The following is a 14,674-nucleotide window of genomic DNA, read 5'->3' as shown; positions in this document are numbered from 1 at the left end:
AAGTTACCATCTACTGAAAGTCATTTCTCTATCCATATATGTATATCATTAACGCATATGAAGTTTGAGAATTGTGTTGTATGGTTGTCACTAAACCATTCTGTAAGTTGGGGAATCTGTCAGATATTAGCTCCCCAGAGGCAACTGCAAGGAAAGTAACCGAACAACCCAACAACCACCATTGTCCAGCAAGGGAGCTACAATTCAAAGACTAACCTGCATGAAGCCATACCAGGGGAATTGCTCAATCTTAGCTGGAGACTGAGCAATGCCCCCAGATATGCCTGGACTTATGATCCCAAAGCACATGGGACTGAGGGAATAAAACAGGCCCAGCATGTGGCCACTGTGTTCTTTCTCCTTCACCCACCTACACTACAAGCAACAAGGACACTGAAGACTCCAACTGAGGGGACTGGCCCAGATTTCAAGTGTGAAATCTGTGGACTATGAACTACAATATCCAATGCATTGGGAAAAAAACGCTTAATCTAGATGTTGCCCAGTCTAATAGGGTTGAGAGTTTAGACTGCATGCTTATATTTTATTTACTTTTCGTAACTAACTGATTTTTTGCCTAACACTCATAGTCACTTAAAATCTATCTTTTGTAGTCAGTAAATGTGTTTTACTGCTCAGGTTTTGCAAAGGCTGGTGTATATCCACTTTCCATTGATGAAGTGGTGAACCAATTAATAAATCTGCATTGCTCATCTTGAGCAGTGCCTGAGGTGCAAGGCTGGGAGGATTGGGCTGGTGCCTTTCCCTCTGTGATTCATGAGTGGCTCTGGGAACATTCATGCAATCTAGCTGGGTGTGGAGCTCCACGTGCAGTTGTGCCTAGTGATGACAGCGCTTGGTATTGTGAGAGACAATCCAGGTTTGACAGTTCAGGGGCACAGCAATCCCACAGTCCCAGGCTGCACCCCGGGGATCCCATCACACACTCCATCATGATTAGGGCTCCGTGTTCATCACACACTGAGGTTACAGAAGTCACAGATCCCGTGACTTCCTGTGACCTCTGCAGCAACCAGTGTGGCTGTCCCCGGGGCCAGCTGCTCAGATGGCCTTGGAGACAACCATACCCCATGGCTGCTGGAGTGGCCCCACAGCCAGCAACTGGAGCAACCCCACAGCCAGCTGCACCAGAGCAGCTGTCCCAGGGCAGCAGGAGCCACCACAGATCAGCAGCTCCTAGCATCAGTACAGCCACTGGCCCCCAAGGGCTCCCCCCATCCCCAGCAGTGCCTCCCCCTCCCCCCTCCCCCCCCCCCCCCCCCGCAGCTGGTGCCACAGGCTTTCCCCTACACCTAAGATTCAATCAGGAGTATTAATGGTATAAGTCATGGACAGGCCACGATTTTTTGTTTCTGTCCATGACTTTTACTAAAAATACCCATGATTTAAAATTGTAGCCTTAATCATGACTCGTAGGCCCATATTGCTGGGGCAAGAGATTCCATTCCCAAGGAGAGGTTGGTTGAAGGGATTCCTACCCCATGGAGAAAAAAAAGAGTTGATATCTTTGCCCACATCACATTCCATCTCAGGCCTGTACTGAGGGTGGGGAGTGCTGGGGAACCTCTGACCACATCATACTCCACCATGGGTCTGTGGGGGAAGGGGGAAATGAGCCCAGGGATTGGTGCCTTTCACCATGTTGCACTCTACCATGGGTTAGAACCAGGGTTTGGTACTAACCCAGCAGAGGAAACCTTTCATCACAGGTAGGGAACCTGCTGGTCATGGAACCTGGAAGTCGGTATCTTTCACCACATCATACTCCATCATGGGCCAGTACTAGGAGTAGAGAATCCCTATCCTAGGGGGAGATCCCAGGGGTTGGTTTCTTTGACCACGTTGCACTCCACCTCAGGCTAGTACCAGGGCTGGGGAGCTTGAGGATCCTAGGGGCTACTACCTTTGGCTACATTATACTCCACCACAGGCCGGTACCAGGGGTGGATCAGAGAATCCAGAGGTTGGTATCTTTCACCATGTCACACTCCACCATGGGCTGGTAGTGGGGTGTAAAGTCCCTGTCCCAGGACAGCAATATCCCAGACGGTCAGTCTCTGACCAGGTCACACTCCACTACCAGCCGGCACCAAAGGTGGGAGGGGTCCATTTCGCTCTGCACCATGGGCAGGGAACCTAGGACTCGATCCCTTTGACCACGTTACACTCCACCATGAACTGGTTGGGGGGGGAGGAAGGGGGAGGTGCGCCTGTCCCGGCCGGTGGGTAACTTTCATGACACCACACTCCACCACGGGCCGGTACTGGGGAGGGGGGATGTTGGGGAACTTGGGGGTCGGTACCTTTCCCCACGTCGACCTCCACCACAGGCCGGTATGGGGGGGTGGGAGGGCGCACCACGTCGCACTCCACCACAGGCCGGTATGGGGGGAGGGAGATCCTCTGGGCACCACGTTGCACTCCACCACGGGTCCGTACCGGGAAAGGGGGATGTTAGGGGACCCGAGGATCGGTACTTTTCCCTACGTCGCACTCCATCACGGGCCGGTACCGGGGAAGGGGGATGTTAGGGGACCCGAGGGGAAGGGTCGGTACCTTTCACCACGTCGCACTCCACCACGGGCCCGTACTGCTGGAAGAGCGCACGCAGCTCTCCACTGGTGCAGGCCGCCGAAACGTTACCCACGAAGATCTTGCAGGTGTTGGTGGGCCGCGGGCGGGACGGCTCCACCACGATGCGGCGGCCATGCAGCTGGTGCCCGTTGAGCTGGGAGATGGCGCGGACAGCGGCCGCCTCATCCCGCAGGTGCACGAAGGCGAACTGCTTCATGAGGGCCACGCCGAGCACCGGGCCTACCGCGCCCGTGAACAGTTCGCCCAGCTCCTCGGCCGTGGCCTCCTCGGGCACGTTCCCCACGAACAGCTTCACTCCAGGACGCATGGCCGCGGCCGAGCTGGCACCGGGACTCCTGACAAAATGGCGGCAGCACCTCACACCCTCCGAACGCTCAGATAGGAAGGAAAGAGGAAGGAACCACCCAGCCGTCGACACGCCTGCGCAGCGCGCTACCTGCCACCGCCTACGAGCAACTGCGCCTGCGAAGAGAGACCCTCGGCTAATGCCGCGCCTGCGTGCTACTGTTGTCTTGCGCACTCCTGCCTCTGTATCCGCGCCTCCGCTCTTCTCCTAGCAACGTCGTTGCGCGGGCGCACTTGAGCCCCAACCGCCTGTAACCTTTGTTTTGCATCCGTCACAATCCGCGAGACCCGCCCTAGCGCGCCTGCGTATTTCCGGCGGCTTCCCGAGCAACCCGGCGCTTGCGTCGTGACGAATCCACTTATTCGGGCCTCCGGGCGCATGCGCCAAGCCCAAGCTTGCGTTAACTCGCCCGTAAACAAAAATGGGGCAGCCGCCACCCGTGTGGAGAGTGCGCCCTCAGGCTACGGCACCGCCATAAACAGGCTCTGCCCAGACCCAGCGACCGCCTCATGTTCTTTTTCTGCCACGGGAATTACTCCTACTCCATTCCCAACCCCCTCCCCACTCTCCTGCGGGAGGCTTAGGGATCCCCCTTTCCCAAACCCCCCACCTCCGGGGCAACTGCCGCCCACCCGCGGAACCTCTCCCAGCGGGATTGTGCCTCTGCCTTTGTACAGCATCTTGCACAGTAGGTGCCTGACAAAGGACTGACCACCACGATTCAAGCTGATCACCTTGGGCAGCAAGACAGCAGGGTGAGTGTAGGAAAATAATATTTAATGGCAGATTCAGTGCACATGAAAGATACTTAAAGTCATCTCAGCCTCCACAATTGATTTTAAATGGAAAACAGGCTGCAACCTAACCCAGGCCCTCCTCTGTGGCTGCCTATGTTTAGGCTGGAGCCATCTAGAAACATTTGTCAGGTCTAGGTAGCTCAGTACCTTCTCTTCTTGTGCAGTGCATGCAATCCAGGGCACTTAGGAGGAAATGGACCTTGGTTACTGCCAGATTTCCCAAAACAGCATGGGGCAAGCAGAGCAGCAAGGGACTTTGATCCTGAGCTCAAAGAAACCTTTGCAGGTTTCCTGTAGATACTTATGTAACTCCAGTCACTAATGATCTCTATGGACAACGTCCTGTCTGTTTACATGGCTTAGTAGAAAGAGCACTGGTTGGGGAAACCTCAGATCTAAACCCAGCTCTGCCACTGGCCTGGCTAGGTGACCTTGGGCAAATCACTTCCCCCCGTGCCTCAGTTTCCTCATATGTAAAATGCAGATGATCCTAAACTCCTTAGTAAAGTGCTTGGTGGTATACTGGTTCAGAGTGCTAGATATAAACTAATGATTATTAATATTTTATTATTGAAGATTCAACCCCCAACCCATCTACTTAGTGCAAAAATAATCACAAGAGAATTCCCATGCTCCCTGCCTCCCCCTTTCTAGTTCCCCCAGCAAAACCACCCTTGATATCCCTGCTGTTTAAAAAGGAACAAATAAGCAAGGGGGAAAAAATTAAGATGCTTTTTTCCATCACCTTTACAAATCCCAAAGCAGCAAAAAACTTCAGGGCCTATTTACAGCTCCCCTATAAAATGAGACCATCTGCAGCAAGTTTAGCAGTACCCAGCTGGGGAAGGGTCAGGACACAAAGTTGCTCAGAGGTTGATGATAGAAGAACGAGACTGTGGTATGAGAGGGGGATGCTGTGGAGAAGTCCAGTCCCCACCTAAAGGTCACATCAGAGCTCCCATACCGCAGGCCCAAAGCGCGCCACCCCTTTGATGCTAGAACCACACTGAGCCCCGGCATAGAGCAACAACCAGTAGGCACAATGTGGAGAAAGGAAGGCAGTAATCCTACAGGTGAGGGGCAGGCTGGCCAAGTACCCTCCTGCCTGGGCCTGCCACTGGCTTCTCCCGCTCCTCCCATAGCGTCACGCCATCACAGGTGCAGATTTGTTTGGGGTTCTCGAACAGCCCAGCAGATCGGGCAATGATCCCACAGGCCAGCCTGGAAGGGAGGGAGGGAGGATTAGCCGATGCTGTGCTGCCTGGGGCTCCAGCCACTGCAGACTGAATGGGCAGCCCCATGGCCTGGGCTATTTGCCCAGTCAGAAGTCAGGCAAGGCCAGACACATCTTACTCCTTATAGTGCAAGAGGCAAGCTGTACCTAGACAATAAAGAGGAGTTAACCCCTCCTTTGACCACTCTTGCCTCATGCTCCTTGGGCAAGGGGGAGAGACTGACCCCCCCTCAACTTCCTATAGCTCCCTTAGGCCAAGCCATCCTTCCTCCCATGCTCACAGTTGATCCCACCCCTCCACACTGTTGACTGGTCTGACAGTCAGCTTGACCCCCAAGTATTTGTGCCAGCAAGATGCTGCCTTGAGCTACTTCCCTGGCCCCTGCTTCTTCCCCCTAGCTCCTCACCTCTCACCCGAGTTCCCACAGACTTTAGAGAGCGGGTGACCCCCATGGCCAAGGTCGTCCTCACCAGAATCCACCACCAGAGAGCGGCCGATGATGTCCCAGACCTAGGAATGATCACAGCCTTTGGCCATCCCTGTTGCATGTGTGGATCCCCAGTTTCCCTGGCAGAGACTGGTACAGTCCTGCGAAGGGATTTCTGCATGATGAGAGCCGGTGCATCCAGGCACAGCTTGGAGAGGGGTTTGTTCCCTGGAGCCAGGGAAAGTGCAATCAGCTCTAAAGGAGCTCTAAGAGAACAATGCTCCACCCCTGCGCCCTAGCTTCCCTTCTCCTGCTGCCATCTCAGCCTCTGCCTCCTCCCCAGAAGCTCGGCTCAGTGTCCCACTGCACCATGTGGGTGGCCCATCGGCTGGAGGGGGGGGTGAGTTTGGAGGGAAGACAAGACCCCCACTGCTGCAGTTAATAGGAGAGTAGCCGACGGAAGGTTTTGACTAGAGGAGCGGAAAGCAGAGGCAGCCCCAAGCCGCTACATGCTCTTTCAGCTCCCCCCTTCCCACCTGGGATATTACACATACTGCTTCAGGGTTCTGACTAGTTTAACTGTTAAGAAACCAGGGTGAGACCTAGTGCTTGGGGGCAGAATATCCCACACCTGGTACCGGAAGCAGACCTTCCTCGGAAGCACCTGGCGCTGGGCCCTGTGGAAGAAGAGATCCTGAGCAACATGGCCCTGGGGTCTGAGCTACTCAGGCAGTGCCTCGTTCCTATGATATCCCTAAAACCAAAAGTGCTTGGTAAAGTGTCCAGAGTTATAATATTAGAGAACCTGGAGCCAGAAGGAGTCTACCCCTAGCAAATGGAGTCAGGAGGAATGTTCCTGAGGGTGAGATTATCCCATCAAAGCCTAATGGAGGGTTGAGAGCCCCTTCCTCTGAAGCAGCTGTGGGACAGCTGGATGAGCTTGCTGTTCTGATACACTGTAGTGATGCCTTTCTGAAAGGAACAATAGGATCCCTCAACATGCCCCAATCTGACACAGCTCCCACTGGTGTCTCCCCAGCGATCTCTTGTGTAGATCAGGGGACCTCACCTTTAGCTGGCTGTCCTCCATCCGGAAGTCTGCTCTTCCATCACTGCCAGCCAGCACGTTTCCCAGGTCTCCGAGATGCTGGAACAGACCATCCATCCACACAGTTAGACACTGAGAACTTTGACTTCAACCACAAACACGGCAAGAGCAGAGTGAATTTTCTTCACTCAAATTCTTTTGTGGCTGAAAAAAACCCAGCTTTTCAATGAAAACCAATCTCTGGGTTGAAAATTTCTGGAATTTTGACAAAGAAATGGCCCCAAAACCTGATATTTAACCAAAAACGGTTTTTGAAAACCAAAATTTTTTTACATTTTCATGCAAAGATTTGGGGGGAAAATGTTGTTTTCTTTGAAATTTTGAACAACAAACAATTGGCATTTTCCAAGGAGGTGGACAACGACTCTGTGGGCTGTGATCAGGCTGTGTTGGACAAGTATTTCAGTTTAGTTTGTTTCAAAGCCAGGCTGTGTCTGGCCCCATGTGGCAAAGTGAGAGCCAACTAATGTGGGCGTGCAAATAGGACCTCTGAGCAATGGTCTCCAAGAGCAGCAGAGGCAGGAATGTGGCAGCCTGAAGACTGGGAAAGGTGCCTTTTCTTGGAGAACTACGATATTTGAAGTCTTTCCTGTCTCTAGACAGGTGACTGACTTTGTTTCTTTCTGGCTTGCCCTCTATTGAGTTAACCCCCATGCCTCCTCAGCACCACACTGGGGTCAGCACTGACTGCCAAAGAAGAGCACCCCCTATCAAGTCACCCACTCTCCCCCAGTCACTCCCAGAACTGACTCAGAGGAGAGTGCCCTACCGAGCCCCCAGCTCCATGCAGCACAGCCAGCCCTTCCATCACACGGGGGCGAGCATTGACGGCACCCCCTTCAGAGTCACTCACTCCTCTCCCTGCAGCACTGCACCCGCTAGTGCCACCAAAGGGCACTGGAGCCAGCACTGACCGTAAGGGCAGAATGGATGAACATGACCAGAACTCACCCTGTGCGCATCCTGCGGGCCCCCGTGACGCTCCCCATCTGGGTTGAAATGGTCTCCACAGCTGTTTTGGGAAAAAACGGAAGCCAGTGTGACCTAGTGCAGAGGCCTCACACCACAGCCTCCAGAGATATCTGGCCTGCTACTTGCTCCACACTACATTTCAACACAGGGTTGAAATGTGCATTGGCCAAAGGGGAAGGAGCTGAACAGGGAAACAGGCCTCACCCCCTCCCTCACAGCTCGTGTCCTCTAGCTGTGTCTGTCTACATGCCTCCCGGAGATGCTCCCCAAGTAAAGGCCAGTCTCACTGAACTAGTGTCATCAGATGCACTCTTCACAGTTGCAGAAAAATAGAGGGCCTAATGGAGAGGGCACTGGGTTGGGAGCCCTAGGTTCTATTACAGGCCCTGCCACTGAGCTTAGGAAGGTCCATCCCTTTGTCGCTTAGTGCCTCAGTTTCCCCATCTGTTAAATGAGAATCTTGACACTAAATGCCATTAAGCTGGAAGGCACCCAGTTCCCTGAAGTACCTTTGCAAACCCCATCCTGCTATACTGGATAGCAACACCTCCCTGCATGGGAGAGGTCTCTTACCTGTCGCAGGAGTTTGTGACGTCCCCAAATTCATGGACGTGCAGCCCATGCAACCCTGGCTCCAGGCCATCAATAGTCCCTTCAATGAGACACTTCTCTGGTGAAACCTGCAGGAATCTCACCACCCCTTGGACCAGGCTGGGGCCTGACATCATGGCCACAGCTGCACCGAGGTTCTCTAAGCAGGAGGGCAAAGTCAGCAGACACAGACTGTCACAGCCGCCTGCATTCCCCTCCCCAACCAAGATGTAGGGAGCCCCTGCTGCCAGACAGCACAGCAAGCAGAGCAGCACCAGTGTCCAAGAACTCCCTGAGGAGGAGCTGAGAAGATGAAACACAGCACAGGCTGTTTAGGGAAGGGGAAGATATTGGCCACTCAGCACAATGGAACTGTGTATTATGGTATGGACCAGGGTACTAGCCTAGGATTTGGGAAATCCAAGTTCAAGTCCTTGCTCTGCCCCAGTCTCCCTGTGTGATACCGGGCAAGTCCCTTAGCCTTTCTGTGTCTCAGTTTTCCAATAATAGAACTGCCCTGCCTCCCAGGGAAGCTGTGAGGGTAGATACAGTAAAGACTGTGAAGCACCCAAATACTACAGTGATGAAGGTCATAAAACTACCTTACACAGATAGATCATATAGAGGCACCTGTCTGATATCAGGGCCCCTGCCGTACAGGACACCACATGCTCTTCCCCCTTTCAGGTACAGCATAGACAAACAATGTGAAACAGTCCCTGCTCTGAAGAGCTCGCAGCATAAACAAACACACACAGGTGTCAAGCGGGGAAGGGATTTGCCCAATGTCAGCAGCACAGCCAGGAATAGAACCCACAGCAATAGACTGGGACTCCTAGCCGCTACCCCATGCTACCCCCTGTTCCTTTCAGGCTATGACCCAGGGACTCCATACTCACGTGGCCCAGTGCTCCCCATGCCCTTCAACACAGCCCGGCGGCCTGTGCTCTCCAGCAGGCCCTTCACCTTCCCAGCACTCATGCTGGTCTCCACCAGCACACTCTGAGAGTCTAGCCGAATGTCCAGCACCCGGAGCCCTGCAGGAAAAGCCCTGGCATTGTGAGAACAGCAGGAATCCACAGCAGCTGTTATGGGGAATGGGAGGGCTGAAGTGTCTCTCACCTCTTGCTCCTTGCAGAGATGCCTGCACAGCATCCATGCATTCCTGGCAGTTCATCTGCACGGCGAACTCCAGCTGGTTGATTTTAGGAGACATGTGAGACACAGTTTGTCATGGAAACCAACCCAACTCTCCACCGTGGGGGTCTTCATCCATCAGCCCTACCCCTTCCCTGGCCCAGAACTGCACCACCTCTTTTGAACATGGTTCAAAAAAGAACTATGCAAGTTCATGGAGGAGAGGTCCATCAATGGCTCTTAGCCAGGATGGGCAGGGATATGTCCCTAGCCTCTGTTTGCCAGAAGCTAGGAATGGGCAGCAGGAGATGATCACTTGATGATTACCTGTTCTGTTCATTCCCTCTGAAGCACCTGGCATTGGCCACTGTCAGAAAACAGGATACTGAGCTAGATGGACCTTTGGTCTGACCCAGTACGTTCACTCCAGCAGACAGGGGCTTCTTGTCCTCTCCAGAATTGCCCCCCATCCAGAGGAAGCTAAACTAACCACCTCATACCCTACAGCTGTACAATCCTCCCTACACTGGGCCATTTGGATTGCTAATCTTCAGCAGCTTCCCCTTTCTCAATCCCTCCAATGCAGGGATTCTCATCCCACATACTCATACATAAGGTGACTTTGCCCCTATGTTCATTCACCCACCCACAAGATATTTGTGTTCTGCCCCATTCATCCCTCTCCTTGCTACCTGTTACACAGGGGACTTTGCCCCAGAGGTATATGTCCTCCAGAAAGAGACTCTCTCTCATTCCCTCCACCACGGCACACAATTTCTTCCTCCTCCAGGCACATACACAGGGGATTTAGCCCTCCAGACCTGAACCTCCCCCACCAGGCTCCCGAGACCCACCTATCCTCCCCAAACACACACAGGGCGCTTTGTTCCCCCACCCACAAGGGTTGACAACTCCGAGGACAGACCTGATCATGAGACTCATGGTGTCTGGCGTGCCCCGGGCTCCTGGCAGTAGGACAATCCCAGCCCAGCTTTGATTAAGCTCGGAAGAGCTCTGCAGTGCAAACTAATACAGGTACCAAGAGGGGAGGGGACTTGCCCAATAGGATCAGCAGCAGAGCCAGGAACAGAACGCTGCCCCCGACACGCACGACCCAGCCTCCCCGCTGCGGAGTCTCCTTACCCGGCAGCTGGAGCCTCCTGCTTCCCCGGGCCCCGGCGCCGCTTCCATCGCTCGCTCCCGTCTGTCCCTCGGCTGTGTCCGCCCGCACTGGCCTCGCTTCCCGGAAACGCGCCGGTAACGCCACTTCCGGCCGCCCGCCTGATTGGCGGAAACTGACACGCTGCCGAGCGGCCGCCGGGCCCCACCAGCAACAACTCGCAGCTAAGGCACGAGCTATTTCCGGTGCGCCGTTACCATGGAGACTCTGCTTTCTGAGCCGCCCTCCCTGCCCTGAGCCGGGAAGCGGCGAGCAGGCGCCGCGCTGAGCCCCGGGCTTAGGGCGCAGCGGCTGGGGGTTGTTGTGAGCCCAGGGGCCTGGCCCCCCGCCCGGGGACGAGGGTCAGAGTCTTCTGTGGGCCCCTGGGCGGGCGTGTCGGCCATGCCCGGGTTCGATGGCGCCAGGCCCCGCGCTGGCTCCTCCTGGGATCTCTGTGCCTTGGAGGAGACGGAGGGAGTGACCCAGACGCTGCACCAGGTCTACCAGGGCATCCTGGCCCCGCTCTCCCTCTTCCAGCCTCCTGCAAAGGGGCCCCCAGGAGCCTCAGAGCCCACCCTAGCCCCGGCCCCACCCAGCCTCCAGCTCCATGGTACACAGGAGACTAGTTCTGCCGAGCCTCCCAGCACCCCGGAGACCAGCCACACGCTACCATCCGGCTCCCCAAAGACTCCAGTGCCTGCATTCTCTATCCCCGTTTCCCTAGCTGCTCTGACCCAGTTGATTGAAGGGCGCCTTTCTTTGGGCAATGATTCGTTGCCCATTTCCAGCCAGGCAGGACAGGTCTTCAAGGAGATCATCCTGGCAGAAGTAAAATTCGCCTGGGAGGATGCCAGTCAGTCACTCTCCAACCCAGCCCTCAGCAGCTGGCAGAACAAGGACCTATACCAGCATCTGGTGTCATACATCACACTTGTCTCTGAACATCTCTTCTTCCACTATCTCTGCCTGATAGAGCTCCACCGGGACATGGCTGTCTTCACTGACTATGCCAACCTCACACGCTTCGCAGCCCAGCTCTCTCTGGACTGCTCCAGACTCCTCAACATGGCTGCCGTCCAGCACCTTCTCATTGCAGAGCTGAAGACCCCACAGAACCACTTTTTTCTTGACAGCAAGACAGCTCGGCCAGAGCAAAAACGGCCACCGCAGAGAGGCCGGCACTCCGCCAGAAGCACTGTGGGCTGCTGCCTCGGCCTCACCATCACTCACTTTATCAAACTGACCAGGCCCCATATCCAGACATGCAGGCAGAAAATAGCAAAGGATATCAAAGAACTTGAGGAGATACCCCCACTGGACTTAAGCAGAGTCTATCACTTGATCCCTAATGTAGAGACTTTTGGCAGCTGCTTTAGCAACCTGCCATGTGTAGCAGTGAGAACCCCCTGCTCCTGTACCCCTGGTTCAGAAGATCGGGAAGACACAAAGTGGGTCAGGCATGAGGCTGGCTCCATTTCCAAGAAAAGTCATTCATTGCCAAATATGAGAGCTGGGCAACTCCTCTCAGATGAACTTGGGATCCATCTTCCCCCTCGCCCCCTCACACCGATAATGCCCAGTCACTATGCTGAGTCAGCAACAGATGGCAATCTCCCAGAGTCCACGGCCATAGCCGAGGACCTCCGCAAGCTAATTCAAGGCTCCCTTCTCAGAAGTGGTTGCAGAAGAGATGACAGTGAGGGCGCAGAGCTGCCTCCCATCATTGGAGCTCTGACACGACGCAGAGCCAATGTAACCAAACTCCAGCAGCTTCAGGAGACACTTAGATGCCTCCAAGAAGAGGAGATGGCTGAACAACAGCTGAGAGATATGGTAGTTTTTGCACCACCCACTCACCCTCAAGCTGCCACGGTGAATCTTCAAATACACCATGGCATGGTAGCAAAAACAGCTGACCTACAAGTGTCCGACAGAGTGCTTGTTGATTCTGTAGCTATTCAGAGATACGCCCCCTTGTATAATGATTTTCTGGGAGAGATTGATGCTGCTACAGTGAGTTATCTGGATGCAAACCTTTCTGCTGGGGAAAAGATCCGGGAAATTTACAAGGAACTGATAAAAATCATCCCCACAGAGTATCTGAGATTTGACCAAGGACCCTTGATAGAGCCTGCAGCTGTGAACATGGATTTATCCAACAGCCTGGCTTCCTCCACTCTGATCAAAAGGAAAAATGAGCAGGTGATCAATACAGAATTGAATAAGCTGCTGCCTGCTGGACCATTCAGCACCCAGAAAGTGACTACACCAGTGCAATCAAGTTTGCCCTTCATGATTGCCCATCAACAAAAAACCACTTGGTATCAGTGGTGGAAATCCACCCTTAACGCTGATGACTACCTGAAATATGTCTCCAGCAAGGAGTCCGATTACCTACATGTGATATTTCATTTGTACAATGAGGAGGAGCAGCCACTTTTCATAGATGAAGCCCAAAAGAAACAGCTGGAGGAAGCACAGAAGGAGGTAAAACAGAAAGTGGCAGAGGTCCGCTCAAAGAGAGAGAAGTACATGCCTGGGATGTGGAACACAAACACCATCACGCTTGGTGGACTTGGGACTTTTGAGGACCAGGACCATAAACCTGAAGATCTCAGACTGCTGCAGAAGCGACTGGAGAGACTCTGGGCAGTTCTTCATTTCCCTGATAGGGAGAGGCTTGATATGGCGATTAAGTACAGCTCCAACCAGTCTTTCACTCAGCTCCCAGCTATGCTCGAAGCCTGGGAGAAAGCAGCAAAGAGTATCCAGGAACGGGAGCTCTTGCTGGTAGAGCTGGAGAAGTTTGAGCAAGCCGCCTCTGATCCAAACCGCTTCTTCGAAAGGAAACTTGAGTCTTTCACCACACGCACATGGGAGTCGAGGACCAGAGGCCATCTATATGCAGCAATCGCCAAGTATGACACTGACCTCTACATCATTCTGCACCAGATCAAGGAGAGGTTCCATGACACTGTGACTTTCAAGGGCCGCCCATACTTGGAGAAGATGCAGTGGGACAAAGTGGAGATGCTGTACTGGCTGCAGCAGGAACGCCGTGCTGGTGCCCTGGCAAAAGAAACGGGGAGAGAGGCGAGGCTTTGGAAGCTACCTCCACTGGCTCCGGTAGGCAACAGTGCAGGATTCTCTCCTCCATCCCAGTAATGTGCAAAGGAAAACAGATCAGCTGGGTAAATGACTCAATGGGGACAGTTCTCTGATCTTGCCAGGCCAAAGTAAGGATCTTCTGTACAGTCACCCTGTGATAGAGAATCATCAGAAGAGGGTAAGGGAAGTGCCAAACAAGAGCAATAAATACATTACAATACCAGAGCAGTAAATTATTCCCTGGATCCATTACTGGCTGGTGCATCTGTTCCAGACTCAGCGTACACAGCTTAGAGCAGCATCATTCACATGCCTAGCCTTGTAGAAAATCCAGGGAGCAAAGCTGGGCTCAGGGTGGCAGATGCTAGTGTCTGGAGCACCCAAGGTGGAATGCAGCAGCTAGAAGAGGGTAGGGGAGACAGAGCACTCCGTCGGGGAAGGTGGGGAGGAAAATGTAAGTTTGGAACACCATTCAGAAAGGAATGGAACTGGGATGGGGGGGGAGAGATAGGATTAATTGGAGTAGGGGACATGTAGCGGGAAGGAATGATGCAGGGAGAGAAAACAAACCAAGTCATTTTGGGCCATAAACCCCCTAGAGATGGGGTGCAAAACACTCAGCGTTGGCCTAACTCTGCTCCCACTGCCATCAGTGGGATTTTAGCGCTCACTGTAATGGGAGCAGAGTCAGGCTTTGCAAAGCCTAGCTCTAGAGGGTTGATGTTCTCTGAAGGGCCAACGTTCTCTAAAACCCCAGAGTGGGCAGGAGGAGTTTGGTCAGTGTAATGGCAGGAACAAGCGATGAGCTGGTTGGGATTCTTCAGCCTACGTTATACAAGGAGTTGGACTGTATGATTCAACTGGGCATATCAATTAACCCAATGGGCCTGGGACCACCTAACAGCTATAAAAATGGTACCCACATCTCCTCAGTGCTGGGGGGGATTGGAACTGGCAATTCCTTGGAGAAAGAAGAGTTGGAAGTCAGTCCAGATACCACAGCTCAGCAGGGCTTTGAAGGAAGATTGAGCTACAGTAAACTAAGGCCACTTTCACTTCTGAATATGAGCATCTACAGGGCTTAATGCCCTTAACTTTACTCCTTTAGTTAATTCAGCTTTCCAGAGTGTCCCTCTGTGGATCAACCCTTACAGGCAGCCAAAACCAGACTCTTTGAA

The 14,674-nt window shown here is 53.6% G+C and overlaps 4 protein-coding genes across 13 annotated transcripts in view; 2 read left to right on the top strand and 2 right to left on the bottom strand.

Annotated features, from left to right (window-relative positions):
• The window catches only part of LOC119858569 (RNA-binding protein 14-like), a 36,367-nt gene extending 33,108 nt beyond the window's left edge, over positions 1–3,259 (bottom strand). For 2 of the 8 annotated variants that reach the window (XM_043518674.1, XM_043518673.1), the window contains exon 1: positions 2,578–3,259. In XM_043518674.1, the coding sequence (XP_043374609.1) occupies positions 2,578–2,923 (346 nt within the window). In that variant the 5' untranslated portion in view covers positions 2,924–3,259. The remainder of the gene's footprint in view (positions 1–2,577) is intronic. The other 6 variants (XM_043518675.1, XM_043518676.1, XM_038409503.2 and 3 more) reach the window with 6 other exon arrangements.
• Positions 1–14,674, top strand: part of LOC119858510 (RNA-binding protein 4B) — an 85,428-nt gene that overhangs the window by 40,341 nt on the left and 30,413 nt on the right. The gene's annotated exons all lie outside the window — the stretch shown is intronic.
• CCS (copper chaperone for superoxide dismutase) lies at positions 3,725–10,513 on the bottom strand. 2 transcript variants are annotated; one of them, XM_038411056.2, is made up of 8 exons: positions 10,373–10,513; positions 9,215–9,287; positions 8,992–9,129; positions 8,075–8,252; positions 7,481–7,541; positions 6,491–6,568; positions 5,401–5,504; positions 3,725–4,980 (listed from the first exon to the last, which is right to left on the bottom strand). In XM_038411056.2, the coding sequence occupies exons 1-8, from the start codon at positions 10,418–10,420 to the stop codon at positions 4,827–4,829; spliced, it is 834 nt and encodes a 277-aa protein (XP_038266984.1). In that variant the 5' UTR covers positions 10,421–10,513; the 3' UTR covers positions 3,725–4,826. The 2 variants fall into 2 exon arrangements, with proteins under 2 accessions (XP_038266984.1, XP_038266985.1); XM_038411057.2 differs by lacking the exons at positions 3,725–4,980; positions 5,401–5,504 and adding an exon at positions 5,511–5,649.
• Positions 10,791–13,732, top strand: CCDC87 (coiled-coil domain containing 87). The gene has a single exon (XM_038411047.2). The coding sequence runs from the start codon at positions 10,791–10,793 to the stop codon at positions 13,551–13,553; it is 2,763 nt and encodes a 920-aa protein (XP_038266975.1). The 3' UTR covers positions 13,554–13,732.

The sequence above is a fragment of the Dermochelys coriacea genome, chromosome 7, assembly GCF_009764565.3.
Source record: "Dermochelys coriacea isolate rDerCor1 chromosome 7, rDerCor1.pri.v4, whole genome shotgun sequence".
Taxonomy (NCBI): domain Eukaryota; kingdom Metazoa; phylum Chordata; order Testudines; family Dermochelyidae; genus Dermochelys; species Dermochelys coriacea.
This window is presented reverse-complemented; position numbering and strand designations above follow the sequence as displayed.

Excerpts from the sequence above, each read along its gene's own strand:
- CCS (XM_038411056.2), bottom strand. The coding sequence starts at position 10,420 with ATGGAAGCGGCGCCGGGGCCCGGGGAAGCAGGAGGCTCCAGCTGCCGG. Across the intron at positions 5,505-6,490 it reads TGGAGGACAGCCAGCTAAAG|GTCTGGGACATCATCGGCCG; the intron begins GTGAGGTCCCCT and ends GATCATTCCTAG. Across the intron at positions 4,981-5,400 it reads TGTGGGAACTCGGGTGAGAG|GCTGGCCTGTGGGATCATTG; the intron begins GTGAGGAGCTAG and ends CCTCCCTTCCAG.
- CCDC87 (XM_038411047.2), top strand. The coding sequence starts at position 10,791 with ATGCCCGGGTTCGATGGCGCCAGGCCCCGCGCTGGCTCCTCCTGGGAT.